General features: G+C 40.3%; 1 protein-coding gene across 13 annotated transcripts in view; it reads right to left on the reverse strand.

Moving 5' to 3' along the window:
• Window positions 1-16,839, reverse strand: part of MOCS1 (molybdenum cofactor synthesis 1) — a 40,658-nt gene that overhangs the window by 9,266 nt on the left and 14,553 nt on the right. For 4 of the 13 annotated variants that reach the window (XM_033512569.1, XM_033512567.1, XM_033512574.1 and 1 more), the window contains 8 exons: window positions 16,455-16,619; window positions 12,097-12,158; window positions 11,739-11,850; window positions 11,338-11,450; window positions 10,232-10,342; window positions 9,318-9,438; window positions 7,985-8,032; window positions 76-4,021 (listed from right to left, as the gene is read on the reverse strand). In XM_033512569.1, the coding sequence (XP_033368460.1) occupies window positions 3,153-4,021; window positions 7,985-8,032; window positions 9,318-9,438; window positions 10,232-10,342; window positions 11,338-11,450; window positions 11,739-11,850; window positions 12,097-12,158; window positions 16,455-16,619 (1,601 nt within the window). In that variant the 3' untranslated portion in view covers window positions 76-3,152. Of the gene's footprint in view, window positions 1-75; window positions 4,022-6,399; window positions 6,514-7,969; window positions 8,033-9,317; window positions 9,439-10,231; window positions 10,343-11,337; window positions 11,451-11,738; window positions 11,851-12,096; window positions 12,159-16,454; window positions 16,620-16,839 lie in introns of those variants that run through there. The other 9 variants (XR_004496298.1, XR_004496297.1, XM_033512571.1 and 6 more) reach the window with 8 other exon arrangements.

Genomic DNA, 16,839 nt, shown 5'->3' on the forward strand with positions numbered 1-16,839 from the left:
ACTATTCATAGAAGCTTTTCGATTAAAACATAGAAATATAAACAAAAAGGATATTCGAAGTAATGCAAACCACACTCCATTGCAACTAGTATTTATTAAAAATAGTGGACAAAAAAAGCAAGCCTTCAAAAACTAGTCAGTTCATCAACATATATCACCATGACCCACCCAGCACCACAGAGCGCTTTCAACCCACTTCTCTCGCAAAATGTTAACTCATGTTTGGTTCATTACCTATAAATGTGCATCGTTTAAAGACTTGATAGTATAACATGAGCATAAAATGGCACCAAAGTCAGTTTGCCCTGCACTTCCAGCCACTCTCAAACCAAGGAAGTAATGAAATGTGCGTAAGTAGCAAGATGTGCGTGCTGGTCATGTGTGTGCTCAGTAGTAGCTCATATGGCCCCGAGTCCTTTGTGTGAGCTCTACAGCATGACAGCAAACTTCTCAAAAGCCAAAGAATCATATGCCCAAAGCATTGTTTTATTACTACTGAGTACATAGTTTCTTTTTCATTTTCAGAATTAGCTAGAGCCTAGGGGCAGGCCAGGAGAGCAGGGTGTGTTGGGAGGTAAGTGCTTGTGTCAGTCAATAGACTTAGCAGGTTATACATGTGCTTCCTTTTCTTGGCACTTTGTTTCCATGCTGAGCTAAGGAAGCTTTCGTGCTATGGAAACAGCAGTTCCACAGATCAATGCAATCTGTATTTGCAGGATTGGGTGGGACTGTTGGTGTCAGTATGGCAGTGCCAGCTACACTCCTGGGAATGTGACAGGGAGTCAAGACCATAACAATGAATGTAGATTGTCCTGGTTCTGGCCAGGACATAAGTGATTTTTGCAGGAGCCAAGAGGGGCATGGCTAACAGCATGGCAGGTTATTATAAGGACCAGGGAAGAGGTCTCTTCCAGGAAGGGAATGGTCACATGGTGCCTGTTCCCTCTATTATTAAAGGTGCTACTGCTCATTTTCTTATTCCATTGCTGTTTCCAGTAAATTGTTCTTATCTGAACCCATGATTTTTACCTACTGTGCCTCCAATTCTCACCAGCCCACTACAGGGAGGGAGGAGCAAGAGAGAGTCAACCACTAAATTGAGGAATACCATTCCTAAACCACATCACTGATGTACAAATGCTTATGGATTTTAAGCACCAAGCTTTCCAAATTTCTTTCCCTTTCAGCTATAGCTGCTATGTCTGTCACTCTATGTATTTTATCTCACAGTGAAAACAAATAAAGAATCAAATCAATTCACCTGCAATGGAAAGAGTCCTTTTGTTGTAGCTGGCATATGACATTCGTGAAAGATCTGTAGCAATTGCCTCCTCATCTGAGACCTGTGCTTACTTTATGTAAGCAGGATGTGCGTGGCAGCATGGTGTGCTCACCATACTTTAAACTCTTAAGCTTAAGGTGATTTTTGGAAGCATCTTTGACTTTACTAGAGCTGTCTTCAACCCGGTGTATGGAGGGAGCACCCTGAATCATGTGCAGCTTCACGTTAGCCATAAGCAACCAGTAACACCCTGTTTAGAGCACTTAAATTAACATTGGAAAAGTAGCCATTAACAAGAATGTTGAGTAATTTCTTATCTAGGACATTTAATTACCAAGGCTAATTAATGCTACATGACTGTGGCCATTGCTACATTTATGGGGACACTTCAGTGCTCCAAGGCCAAAAGACTTCATGAAAAGCAAATTAAAATAACATTCAGGAAAATACTCTGGCAGAGGCAAAAGTATCTTAATTTTCCAAGTGGCTACTAGTACTAAAGTCTTTTATCTGTCAGGACTATGCAGGTTGCTGGTTACTAGGAGCTGCACCTTAGTATTAAAAATTTGGAGTTTTCTAGGGCTTGGTGTGACATCTCTTTCTAAAGTCAAGGAGAGCTTAATACTTACTTCTGTGCATGGCAAAATTAATCCCTTAACCATGCAAACAGGGTATCCATGTATTTCAGTCCTAAGGTCAAAATGCTGGAACATGCTTCTAACATTGTAAAACATACCTTTCAGATCAGAAAAAATAATTCTTCCAAATGCAGAAATCCTCTTCCTGCATCATGTTTCACACAACACAAGGCAGAAAACTGGGCAGCTGCCTTTTTTTTTTTTTTTTTTCTTTTGAAACTGATACATGGATATTTCCTACTTGCAGGTGTCTCTCTTATGAGGAAAGGCTGAGGGAGCTGGGCCTGTTCAGCATACAAAAGAGAAGACTGATGTCTCAATGTGTATCAGTGTCTAAGGGGGACATGCCAAGAATATGGATCCAAGCTCCTCCTGGTGGTGCTGAGCAACTGGACAAGAGGCAATGGGCAGAAACTGATACACAGGAAGTTCCACCTGAACTTCTTTACTCTGCAGGTGACTCAGCACTGAAACAGATTCCTGAGTGAAGTTATGGAGGCTCCCTCACGGGGAGATATTCCAGTGTGGACACAACCCTGTGCTATGTACTCTGGGTGCCTGAGCAGGGAGGTTGGATCAGGTGACCCACTGTTGTCCTTTCCAACCTTACCCATCTATTCTGGGATTCTTTGATTCTGTGAAGGGAAGCACTAGCACTGCAAAGGGATGAGAGCTGCCCCTTGACTCTTGACTGTTCCATGTTTATAATCTCAGGCATATGGTGAAGTTCCCCAGCTGTGTAGTTTTCACTGTCACCCTCTAAATTCAATTAAGGAGGTTAGGGGAAAGATGGACAGACACCACTTTGAAGTCTTAATCCTTGACTTAAAAATGGTTGCCAACTTTCAGCAGTGGCTTCATTTCCAGAGCTCAGAGTTGCACAGTATGATGACAGCAGATGTATTCACAGCATGAAAGAGAAAAAAAAAACAAAAACATAAACCTGTGTGGTATAAGCAGGAATATTTTCTCAGTCTCATCATGACAACACTGAAATGGAGGTACTGGCAGAGTGGAGAAGTCTGTCTCGAAAATATACATGGGTTTCAACAAGGATAAATGGTTCCACTGTTCACCCAGCAGCAAGCTGACAGAGTAAGGCAATGCTGGAGCCATGGGCTTGCTGTACTGCACACACCTGCTGAGGTGTCCAAGCTGAGCAAAAGGACTTCTGTAAGAGGCTGGAACAGGAGCAGTGGTCACTTGGAAGGCTGGAGGTATCTGAGTATTATCTACACCCTTGAGAAGTCTCCCCTCTGCCCACCTGTCTTACTAAGCAATTTCAGCTCTTGGATGATGATATCTTGAGTGACTGATTTGCACATGTCGTACACTGTCAGCGCAGCCAGGCTGGCAGCTGTGAGAGCCTCCATCTCGACACCCGTCCTCCCCCAGGTGTGACAGGAGCTGCAAATCACCACTGCATGCCTGGCCTCGTCCAGGCTCAGAGACACCTCAACATGGTACAGAGGGATGTTGTGACACAATGGGATCAACTGGCTGGTCAGCTTGGCTCCCTGAATTCCTGCAATTTGGGCAACTGCCAGCACATCCCCTTTTTTCACCTGGTTTTGCCTCACCATCCTGAATGCCTTCTCACCCAGGAGGACCACAGCACCAGCAACAGCACTTCTTCTGGAATCTGGCTTCCCTCCAACATCAACCATTGTGGCCCGTCCTTCCTCATCAGTGTGAGTCAAGTTGTCAGAGGCACAAGGTAACTTAGTGCAAGATGCTGAATCCCTGGTATGGAATTCAGATCCTGAGTATGCCTTTTTAGACTGACAGTCCACAGGAACTTGGCCAACAGAAGCATCAAGGCACTTTGTATCAAATGTGGAGCTTGGGTCCTTCTGGAAGACACAGTAGCCTTGGAGCTGGGTTTGTAGAATTCCCGTTGCTACATGCCACTGTTTCTCTGGGTGAGATCCTGGCAAAAAAAGCTGCCCCGTGAGTTTATTTTTCATTGATGCTTTTCCCTTTTGTTTGGGTAAACTTGCTCTCAAAGTCAGCCAATGGCTAAATGTATGGCCCCACTGTTTTGAATTTGGGGGATTCTGTAGGGTATCTTGGCATAGTGGGAATAACATCAGTGTAGGCTCTGGGGAAAAAACAAGAAGTAACATGAGAAGAACATCTTACTAACTGGAAAGCTAAGCTGCCTGTAGCAGCTGAAAACCCTGTCAGAGCACTGCTCAGGACTTCCTGTGTTGCAAAAACCTCAGTAAGTCTGCAAACATCCACTTTTTTCCTTAAGCTCCTTCTCTTTTCTCTCATCAGTTCCCTGCACTTCCTGGTTTGCTATTACGAACCTTAAGACTCAGAACACTCATTTCAAGGTCCCTGACAAAAAGAAACAACTTACTTTCTAAAAGTATCAATACTTTTTGAGAAACAGCAGCTAAGAAAGCTTATAGAAGCATCAGTTCTGAAGAAAAATGAATCACAGCATCTCACCATCCATTTGGGACCATCCCAGCACCAGACATCTTTCAAAAGCCTGGCAGGGTTAATAGGAAATTCTTACTCAGATTCTCAACTCTGCCTTTCCAAACATCTCCCTCCCAGCACAGGCAGCTGCACTTCCTCCTTTCATCTCCTTCTGCAGAGAAGGGTCATGCCAGCACTTGAGGACAGCAGGGACCAGAAGCACTGCAACTGCAATGTCTACAAGCTCAGAGGGTGATGGGAACCTCTCATATTATTGCCAGCTCTTAACATCTTAATGACAGCTGAAGTTTAGGCACTGGGAAAACCACAGTCCCCTCACTGATAGATTTTAAATCTACTCAGAAGCATGTTCCAAGTTGAGCTGGCAGAGCTCCCAGCTGGCAGAGAGGTAGTAAGCCCTCCTGCCCCTTTTCACTATTTAATCCTTTGGTTTTGCCATTTGCATTGGGCTAAATGCCAAGTGTGAAGACAGAAGAAGTCTCTTTCACATAAAAGTGAATAAGATGTTTTTTAAAGTAAAGAAAGGAGAATAGAGGTAAGTAGCTAAGCCCTGGTTTAACAGCACCACCACCTGACAAGCATGGTTCTCTTTTTCTGAAGCTCCTCCTCTCTCTGCTCTGAGAAACATGGAATTAGATTGTGCTCAATAACCTCCTTGGTAGCTCAAGAACTCCCTTTTCAGCCTATCCACAGATGCATCAAAACAGCTTCTTGCACCTCTGCACATTGCTGAGCCACCTCTGCTGCCCAGGGATTGTCCACATGACAATACCAGACACAAAGCACTCTGCCCCTCCATCTTTTTTAAAAACAAACCCAAAAAACTCTTCCTTGTTAGTTCCAGCCTCTACTAAAACAAGACTCATGCCCCTAGCACCATTTTCATCCAGAGTACCCTCCAAACATTGGTCTGAAAGTATCCATTCCTGAACCTTAAATCAACCACAGATTTCATGATTATAATCACTGCAATAACCTAAATTAGGTTATTATGATTATAATCATGAAATCTGTGGTTGATTTAAGGCCTTTTTTCATCTACAGCTGATGGCCTATCCACTAAAATTAAGATTCCTGCGAATTTGAAGGCATGTGTTTACCTCAGAGGAATGGAATTAAAAGAATATAAATGTACTGAGTGCAACATTGCTCTGCTTTAGAAGAACACAGAAAATTATTTTTCTTATTCCTCTTCTCTTGCTCTCTCTTTTCATAGTGGGGCCTAACCTGAATATTCCTTTCAAAATCCAGGAACTCAAAGCACTCTGCTGAAGCTAAATCCCTGTGAAAGTGTCTTGTTTTCAGGAGAAGCCAGACTGCAAAGGCAGATAAATACTTCCTTCCACAGGATAAACACAGGTGGGTGGGAGCAGGGAAAAAAGTTTGCTCAAGTAGAGTGCAAAATAAGAAGACAGCAAAAGACAGTAATGAGTGCAAAACATCTCTGCTTTTCTGAATAACCTACACTTCTTGAAGTTGTACCTAGTCATCTCAATTTGCACCCAAACTGCTAATATACTTACAAAAAAAGATATAATGGTTTTCTACTGCACTGTATATATTGAAACCATCTGAAAAATTCCATCTCTTTATATCCTATTACTGCACCTCAAGTTTAATTGTGTCAGCTTCCAACTAGCACAACCTCAGAGGGAAAATATGAGGCAGGAGATGCTTAAATTAATGAGGAAATTCCCATAACTGAAGTGAACCCAGGAGAAGAAGAACCTGCCAAAAGGAATATTTTGATTAAGGGAAATAAGATACAAACCATATAGCAAAGGACTGGACAACAGCAGTGGAGGGAAGATGCCAGGTTTGGCTTACTGGGTCTAGCAAAACCAGTTAGTGATTTCCACAGCATTCATTAAATTAATTCCATACGCACACTCCCCCACTGACTGCTTGCACGCCAGCGTTATTTAAAGTTTGTAACTAATTCAAAACACAGTTAGGAAATCTAATGATTCCCCACGTGTCACAGTGGGATACTCTCCACTCATCTCCAGTCTCTTCAGTGATCAGTCAGTCTCAAAGGGAAATGGAAGAGCTGAAGGAGGAGGACCTGGACAGGCTGCATCTTTCATTGCATATAAGACTATGTTGAAGCACTTTTCAAAATGGAAGTTGGATTGAGCTGATCTGTAGACAAACAAACAAACATTGCTATGAATGCTAACTTTGGAGTGTGGCAATTCTTTCAAAGGCAACTTGAAAAATTATGTAGGTCCCAGTGAGCTGTCAAGAGTTTAATATAGTATAGTTCATCTTAAAAAAAAAAAGCACTACATTTTTTCCTCATGCAGCAAGTCAATACACACTTTAAACAAAGGTTCCTTCTTACCCTTTTTCTGGAACACAATGCAGCAGTGGCCAAATACAAGCGAGCAAAAGCACAATCTTGCACCAGTCAACATGGAAAATGATGGCACTTTAAAGTAGGGCACCAGCCTATGTTAAAGACCTCTGTGAATCCTATTTCCTAATAAAGGCAACAAAAGTACAAGCCCTAGGGGCTTGGTTTAAAAATAGAGTAGCTGTTATTATATCACCTGTTGCAAAGGTCTGCAAATTAATGCATGTTCCCCTTCCCAAGGGAACCTGTTTTAAAACCTGTGTTTTAAGCTGCCCAGCAGCTAACCTGCTCCAAAACATCAGTGGGAGGATGAGAGTTTGGACTGGAAATATAATCTTCATGTCTTTCACCCTTGTTTGCTTGGTTTTTTTAATCAAACCTTGTTGATAAGGAACAATGAAACATCTTGCAATTAATCTCACAAAGCCAACTCTTGTAACCATTTCTTAAGGTCGTTGGAAAGACAGCTATCTTACAGAACAGATAAATATAGGCATGGATGAGGTAAAATTACACTGAAGGAGATGTTAAAAATCAGTAAGAGAATCACAGCAGTGCTACCTCACTCATCAACAGAGCTTCAGGCAGAGGGGAAAGTTAGCAAACAGCTTCAATAGATACTAGAAGGAAAGGAAAGGCTCTTGGTTCATACATCTTTCATGGTTCTGTGTTCTGAGACTTTGCAGCAGTAAGAGGCAATTTCAAAAGAATGAAGCCCCACATCTTAGATTCTGAAGTAGTAGTGAGGTAGGAACACTTGCATTTCTGTCAGCTTGAGAGCTCTATATAAACAAAGCTGCATTTCTTAAATCCATGCATTCTTTATATTTATATGGCAATATAGTCAAAACTCACCTCAAACTGTCTTTTAAGTAATTTAACGGTTCTACTTAAGTACAAAGGAAGTTGATAGGAAATAAGGTAAAAAAGTTGATTATCCCTTTGGAAAATGTAATTTTCCAATTTTAATTTTAATGTAATGCATTATTATCATTAGATAATGTCATAATTAGAGAAAACAAAAATAGGGCTGTCAATTGGAAAGCTGGGTAAGGCTTGGTAGGGACACTAAGCTTTTTCCTCCTCTTCCATTTCAGTGTGTTAACTATAACTGGCTAATTAAGAAGCCCATTTCTTTGTCTAAACCTAAGGCAGAACCACAAGCTAGACTTAGAACCCAAATCTATTCTGCTCCCCCAAAGACAGAAGCCGAACAAAATCATTGTATGTTTTTTTACGTACTGATTTGTCACCCACCAATCAGGACCATTGGCCGGTTTTTCATCTGGGAAATGTTAAACATGCCTAGAAATAAAATAAGGAACACATAAAAAATCCCAGCTTTTTAGGTTTTAAGCCATGCATCTGGTTCACATATCTAAGTTTTCTGCTCTTCACAGTGCAACCTGCATACTAGGAAAAACAAAGTTCAGTAAAGACCAAGGGAACTGGAGGAGGGGGAATCCAGCATTATCCAGTATTACCCAGTATTATTTAAAACTACAGCTGCCTGAGTCTCCAGGCATACAGCTGTTATGGGTCTATCACCCTGCAGAACCCTTTCACAGAAAGCTTGCCATAATGTGACTTACATTCTATCTACTAAAGAACTCAATCTATTTGAGATTATCTTGTCTCTTAACAATGGCATTTGGCTGTTCTAGTTCTATAGATAAGCTGTTAATAAGTGTTCAATACACAAGAAGCCCCACACACAGGGACAATAATGAGATTTACACAAACTGGAAGGAAACAGACAATGTCAGGTAAATGCTGCAAATGGCAAAATGACCTTAGTAGACTCCTCCCCATCGACCCCCCCCCCCCCCCCGCTTTCCCAAACCAAAATTCATAAAGGGTCTACAAATAAAGGAACCAATCCCTCCATGCCTTCCTTTAGGTTATTAAGGCACTATTTTACCTGGGTCAGATCAATGTCCTTTGCAAGTTATTCTACATTTAGATTTAAAAGCTACCTTTAAATTTGTTTTACACCTTAGGAGAAAAGGGAAAAACCTACTGTTATTAATCTATCAGAACCTGCAAGAAAACAAAAGGGCCAAGGCATATTTTTTATGTATAGGTAACTAATCTATGATTATAAAACCCGTTCATGTACAAGAGGTCGGCATTCCCAGCTGGAGACAGATTACAAAAATTCAGTTAGGTTCAGATATGAATGTTTAGATCAATATGAATTCAGAAAAGTCAAATACAGCCTGAGAATGCAACTGCATCATCATGGACCTTGCATATGGAGCATTTAATGAAGTCTTACATGGTGAAAAAAAGATTTGTCACTTCTAGAAAAATGCCAATGCAGTACTTGGATCAACAGCTCAATTTAGTCCTTCTTTTACAGCAAACTAATTAAAAAAAAAAAAAAAAAAAAAAAGGAACCTAGTACAGCTACATAGCTTTACACTTTGCTGGTATTATCAAGAGCAGTGACATTCACATCTATTTCAGAACTAAAGTCATTCTGAAAGTCTTTCAGACAGTTTGGATTCTAACTCCCATGGAGGGTTACAAGTACCAGGACATTGCTTTCCTTATAACTGCTGTTATTTCTCAAGTACAACAAACATACCAGCATGCTGTTTCTTTTTTCTGCCCACTGCTTTTCCAATGATTTGAATCAGCTCCTCCTCTGAGGCACCCGACCGTAGGTGATCCCTCAAGGACACTTCTGAATTCCCAAAAAGGCACACCTGCAGCCAACCCAGGGAAGCAGAGGAGGAAAAATGAGAAAATAAAATAAATTACTTTTACAAGTATTTCATACTAACCTCACAGTGAAGAGCTTTGAAGAGGCCTACACTATTGAAGGGAGTATTTATAGAGATTGTTTTCTTTATCTCTCCTCATGTACAAGCAGAGAGCCTGGGATGTTTATGCAGCCTAAGCTCATTGGGCCTTCAGGCTGCCTCAGTCATCTGAAGTTAGGCAGCAGCACAGCTGTTGTCAATACCAGGTGACACTGTCTAAGTGCCAATTTTTAATCTAAAACTTTAATTTTCCCCCAGAAACTCCCAGTTTCAACGTGGCAAGAAATGGTTATCCCTCCCTGTTCTACAGTCACTGAGCAAATGTACAGGCTGCTCTTGAAGGAGAAAAGCTACAAGTTGTTTGGGAAACAAGACAGGATTGTGGAATTCAAAAGCCAAGCCCTCACAGCTGCTTGGACCCTTTTTTAATGGGAAATCATCTGTTTGTCACATGTTTAGGATGATTTTAAATCAAAGATTAGAATAAATGTTTATATTTACTGGCCTTTCAACCATGTTTTACCACTGAAGTTAACCATGACAGCAAAACAGAGAAACCGAAAAAAGGTGATGTGACATCTCCTTAACAGCCTGACAAGATGGAACAAGAATACATACAGGCTAAATAAACAGGAGCTAGCTGGTAATAATTATGCATCTTTACATCGCAGCTACTTTTAGGGCATTCAACACTATTTTCACTGCATGGAATTGAGAATCCTGTTTCATTACCAACCTTCAGGTTTCCATCGGCTGTTATCCTCAACCGATTGCAGGATCCACAGAAGTGTTCTGACATGGATGTGATAAAGCTGATTTGTCCCTGGAAATGTGGCACCTTGTAACTCTAAAGAAATGCAGAGGAGGAAAAACAAGAGTCAAATACAGACTCCTAGCTTTTACAGCGCTCCCAGAAAATCTATTTTAACATAGATTCTCTTCACACCTAAGATCATACCAAAGAAAAAATAAAAACAAAATCTATTTATTCAGGTGTTCCAGTCTATTCTGCCGTTTCTAGAAATTCTCCAACTTGTTAAATGCTTGCTCTTGTAGTTTTCAACTAAAAGGTGATGCCTGTAGGGAGCGTGAGCTAGCAATTCTCCATTTGGCACTGTACACTCTAAAGCAATAGTTTTTTCACTGAACAGATCTTCCATCAGAATCATTAATGTGCAGATATAGACTGACAAAAGTTTCAAAAGCTGTAAATACAGGATACAGTGTAGGATCATATTTACAAGAAAATGGGTGCGTACTAAATGAACCAGCCTAACTTTCTGGAACTAAAGAATATGGTCATCTTTGTGGATAAAAAAGATGTTGCAAGAAGAAAGAAGAAGCAGAAAAATATCTGACAGACAAGGGGGTGTCAAACTGAGTAAAACGACATTTACAGCATCTACCAATTAGATTAAGAAAACAGATGCATGCTTGCCTCAAAGTAGAGCTACCAACCAAGAGATGCATGGACGAAGCAGAGTAACCAAGTAAACAATGTGTGACTGTGTAGACCATGATAAGAAGTTTAGAAGAACAATAAACAGCTTTTGCTTGATTCACATTGAATCATGCAGAGACCTTTGTCTTCTCAACACAGGCCTGGCATTCTTTATATCTGACTGAAAATACATCTAGAAAACACACTGTATTTAAAAAGGTACAGACTATTACTAGGACCTCATAAGTAGAGAGTCTCATGCAGGCAGCTTGACCAAAACCCAAGAGTTACCACACTGAGTATTTATTGCTCTGGTTGCCAAATATCAATGCTGAACTTGGGAGAATCTGGGGCAAGGAAGGAATGGGAGCACGTTTCACACGTTCTCTGTCCAACCCCACCTTGGCTGTGCTGGAAGTCTCACAGGGCAATTTCTCCAATTCCGGCCATCGTTGTTTAATTGTATCAAGCATTTCTTTGTAGCTCACCATCTTCTTGAAGTTCCATTTATTGCCTAGAATTAACAAAACCAGCCTAACCTTAGACTGTGGACTTTATTTTCTTAATTAGCAGACAACCACCTTCACATTCTCTTTAAGTGTCATTTTAGCCATAGGTGTCCCAGCCCCAACTAGTCCTTCTACAGCTTATGGAGGGAAGAAGATAAGCTGCAAAAAAACTTCAGGCAATTTCTAATTCTCTAAAAGAGCTTACCAAAACCTCCAGAGACAAGTCTATGGGGTAAATATCCACTAACCAGCTCACTTCTGTCCAAGAAGAATCTCAAAGCAGCAGTACTTACCATCAAAGGGCATGTATTCTATGAACCGCACATCAAGGGGTAGATCCTTTGTGAAATCCACGAAGTCGAGCACTTCATCCTCATTGAAGCCTCGCATCACCACACAGTTCACCTGCAGGTAAAGGAGACACCTGAAACTAGTGAGCAGAGTATGACCTGCACTCCCAGCTGCACAAGGAGATGATATGAATTCTCCTTGTTACTTTTTGATGTGATCTTCAAGTTTTTCTCCAGTTTTACTAAAAATTATTCACAGAGTGGGGTGGGAGGTGAGATGGAATATGCTAAATTCCTTATCAGGTGATCTGTATGTATGGTAAAACACAACAGTTTCAGAGTATATAAACAGTGGCTTTACCTTAACAGGATGGTAGCCAAGTTCAGTGGCTTTGTGGATTCCTTCTATTACCTTGTGAAATCCTAAGATACAAAAAGAGTGAAAAATAATTTTTATTGTTTCAAAGCAGAATGCAAAAGCTGGTTATTTAGTACAAGACAAAGGGATGATAAAACACAATCTGATTCAGTAGACAGAGCTGTAAGTAAGAAGAGCTGAAAATAAAGAGACTTTAATTATATCCCCCCTCACAACCCTCAAAGACTACCAAGTTACTGTGCTCAAGTCATTGAGATCAATATTTAACTAGTATTTGAGTAACAAACAATAGTGGTATAGTTTTTTATATCTTTGGAAATCCATGTATTATTAGCATATGATTCTGCACTTCCCTGTAAGTCAGCTTTCCTTGTGTTACATTCTCCTAAAGGGAGCGGAAAGAATTTATGAACTGCCTCCAGATGCAATGAAGAAAGAATAATAAATTAATATCTATTTTATAGTAATGGGTTGTGTCTTTTCTACAATGACAGAATTTCTCTGTTCTGAATCAGACAGCAATGTTGCTAAGTGAATTTTAAAAGGATTTTTCTAAAGTACATTTGGGGAATGGGTTTAGGAACAACAAGAAGCCCCTTGATTCCCTGTTCTACCATGGCTATAGATGTAATTGACTTCCTGAAGCTACTGACTATCCATTGGGCAGAAGATCAGAGGCAGCATTTTTCAGGATCATCATTTTTTTGACTAAACATGGGAAATTAGTGAAAAAAATGTGGCAGTGATTACAGCATTTAGGAAAGCAATTCAATTGGCCTTTGACCCTTGAAAACAAATGAAAGATGTCAAAAACTACAATGACTTCAAGGAATGAAGTGCCCAGTTTCATCCTACCATTTAGTGTGGCCTACAACTGCCAGATGCTCTCAAACAGAAAGATATAGTTCATTTACATCAAGCGTCTTTTCCCCTACATGTACCTCTTAAATCTGGAAGAAAAATAAAGCAACAATGCAGTTTTAGAATTCCAAGGTCATTAGGAAAGCCTCTTAATGATCACATTCAAACCCCCTCTTCTGTCAACTTTGTTTAAAGTTTAAGACCTTTCCTCAGGACATCAATTTCATATTTTGTGTCTTATTCGCTCCCTGCCATGCTCAGCAGCTGGTGGAGAACAGAGGTGAGCAAGAATGAGACAGCAAACTCCTGAGTTTTGAGCACACATTTCTGGTGAGTTGGGGGTATTCAGCTGCTTGCCCCATGTTTGTGAATCCTTCTTCACAAAGAAGGATTAGAATCCAAAGGAGGATTTAGAACCTGGCAGGTTCTAAACTACATTCCATTCCTGTTCTGCACATGAAACTCAGGTATGAAAGACCAAATACTATGGGACTGTGCTCCTTCTTCCAAAGCTGTAATCTTCAACAGCAAATACTTTCACACGTGCTAATAAAAGGGCAGTACGTCTAAGAAGTTTTGATGACAATCCCCATGCTGCTCCTAGTTATATGGTTTTCTGCACAGATCCATCACCCTCCTTTCTTTACCTATGATCTACTGGAAACTCAGATTCTCTAGTGAACAGATCATACCTTCATTACTCCGTAGGTGCTTCAGCAGAAAAGAGAAGTAACTCAGCAGTATCCTGTGCACACTAAATATGGGATGCATTCAAAATCAGAAAAAAAGAAAACTAAAGAACAAAAATTTCACTTCACCACTCTCTGGCTAGTAAAGGCATCAAAAAGCATAGATATAGGAAAGCAGAAGATACAATTATTTAATAAGCCTGTTCTAATGCTAATCCTGGCTGCAAAGAGTAGTGAAGAGCAAAGTCACCCTCCTCAATCACCACCTACTTATGCATGTGCCCAGGAAGTTTCCAGCACCTGTTGTAGATCTCATTCCAATTAAGCAAGACTGCAGGCAGACTGTGGCAACAAAGATAATGATACACTGCTGTAAGCACAATCCAGAGCCATGAATGGGACCAAAATCTCTGCTACTACTCACAAAATCTAATCTGTGACCACAGGATTACTGGAAGGAGAAGTTCAACGTAACTAAAAAGGCCAGAATGTAACCACTTCTCCTCTTTCACTCAATGAAAAATTTCAGTACTTTCATATTTGATTTCTTCTGAAGTCAGAATTTTAGCCACCTTTACAGTACAGAGAACCTTAGTGCCATCCAGAAAAATCCTATATGGAACAAAACCTCCCAGCATTTAATCCTTATAGGAAAAAGGGCTTCAGTCCTCCATTTAATGATACAATAACAGTACATCATTACCTCACTTCCCTTGTATGAAACACACCAAAAAAAAGAGGGAGAGGACATGAACAGGTTAGACTGGCTACCTCCATGAAAGCATTTTTCATTTGTTATTCCCTTAGAATGTGGCAGATTGGAAAAAGTAGAAATATTATGGTACTCTGAAGTGCTTTCAACACATCCGTGAGATCTCTGACGATCTCAAAGTCATTTTGTCTATCCCAGCCATATGGAAGTAGAAGCAGCTGTGATGCAGGGCACCTGTACCAAAGGTACACAGTTTCTTCATCTTCCTAAAACCCTACATCAACTTTTCAGCAAAACAAAGAAATTATTCCAAGTTTTTTAAGTTCCTGGTAAGCTCCATAATTAGATGCCACCTTTAATCCCTCTCACCTTAACAGAGCTATGTATCTTTGTTGCCCCTAGAACTGCCACAGGAGACAGGGTAGCTCAATAAGGCAGGAACTCTATTCTCTGCTCATTCCATACTTGGAAAGCTATTAAATAAACCACCCCTCCCTCAAAAAAAAAAAAAATTTACATAATTTAAGCTTTTAACCTTAACAAAACAAACAAACAAACAAAAAAAAAGAAAACAAAAAACAAAAACAAAAAAAAAACCACTCACAAAGCACCAGAACTCAAGTGTTACTATTTTTACCTAACCTCTGCTTAGAAAAAATATCTATGATTTGGAGACTTTTTCTCCTGCTGAAAAATATTCAGTAATAGAAATTTCCCTGTTCATTGTCTATGCCATTCAGTTGACCAATTTCTCTCTTTCCCCTAAGAACATTTAGTTTACTTTATGAGCAGCACATTCCTAACAGCTTCTAATCAGATATGAAGATCTCTGGCCTCATAATTCAGGAAGGTGGAGGCTCAGGTTTCCCCTTCAGTGGTAAAAGAAGGGCTTGTTCCTAATGAATGTCACAAACCAGGTAACACTCAAACATAAAAAGCAACAGCAAAGAGCACAATCAACACCTGGTTTTGATTAGATACTCCCAGATACCACTCTGGGAGCCAACTGTGCCATGACACAACCAGATCAATGCAATAGCCTACACTGGAAGGATGATGCTCCAGTCAGCTTTTCTTGTCTTTTATGACAAGAACTAATTTCTGCACCATGACACAGAAACCTGAAGTAGTGCTCCCATAGAGACTGTTGACAAGGACACCTTTCTGCACCTGCCAGCAGAACTTCGGTTTGCGAGCAGTGATTCAAATGCTGACATTACTTCTCACAGCGTTCCAGATGTCTACAATCCTTTCCCCTACATCTATCTGAGGCTGTTGCACCACCTGGTGGCTATTTAGAAGTTTTGTCAGAATTAGAAGTTCAGACTGCTGAAGTTATATTGCTGGACAGGAAGAGAATGATACAAGATGTTTTAGCTTGGAAGGAAGCCCAACCATGAAGCTGAGCTCCATGATCAGCTTTAGGATTCATATAAACCAGAATCTGTAACACTGGGCATATCCAAACATTTTTAAAATTTTAACTGCAATTACCTGCTCAGTAGGAGCGAAGTTACAAATCCAACAGCCCTCCTCAAATTACCTCAGGTATGATTTACATTTATTCCTATTCAACAGTAGTGGATACAGAACATCACTAACCACAAGTGAGACCACTGCTGGCACACCCCAAATATAACTCCCAGAAACTGCCACTAATTCATGGCAAGAAATTCAGTTCTTGTGGCATCTTTGTCCCCAGATGGTATAGCAGAAACATTTGGGCTTTTTGAACAGTATTCAGTAACAGCAGCACATAAGACAAACACAAGATTTGGAGAGTCCTCTTGAGAGCTATGACTAACCAATTATAGATTATATGACTAACCACATGACTAACTGTGGCGAGTTGAGCATCTTCTACTTCACCAGTTCCAACAAAAGGAGCTTTACCTGCTAAGCATTACGGAAAGAAGAAAAAAGTCTCTACTGAATAATCTAGTACAGACTACTTTTGCTAGCCTCAGAAGGACAGCAATTTACTTTCCTACCAAAGTAACCAACTGTGAAAGATAGGTAAGCAACTCACTACACTTCTGCAAGTATTAACACAGTTGCCTTAGAAGACAAGTTTGTACCTTTCCTTCGGACAATGAACTCAAATTTAGCTGGCACCAAAGTATCCAGGCTAATGTTAATGGCATTCAGTCCTGCCTCCTTCAGCTGGGGCAGCAGTCTGGTTAAGTTGATCCCATTGGTTGTGACAGCAATGGTTTTCAGCCCTTCTAGCTTGTACAATTTACCTAGGAAATAAAAAGTAAAAAGAATACTTTAAAAAAGTAGTTAAACTGTAAGTTACACAGAAAACCCAAAAGATCTGCAAAACAAAGAAAAAAGTATCATATACTTTCGTTGATGTCAAGAAAATGCGGACACTTCAGTGCTTTGGCCTCATTCCAGATGTATTGGTTTAAGAGAAAAATTTTAGCACAAATCCATTTCAAAAGGTATGAGAGCAGTTTA

The sequence above is a fragment of the Parus major genome, chromosome 3, assembly GCF_001522545.3.
Source record: "Parus major isolate Abel chromosome 3, Parus_major1.1, whole genome shotgun sequence".
NCBI lineage: Eukaryota > Metazoa > Chordata > Aves > Passeriformes > Paridae > Parus > Parus major.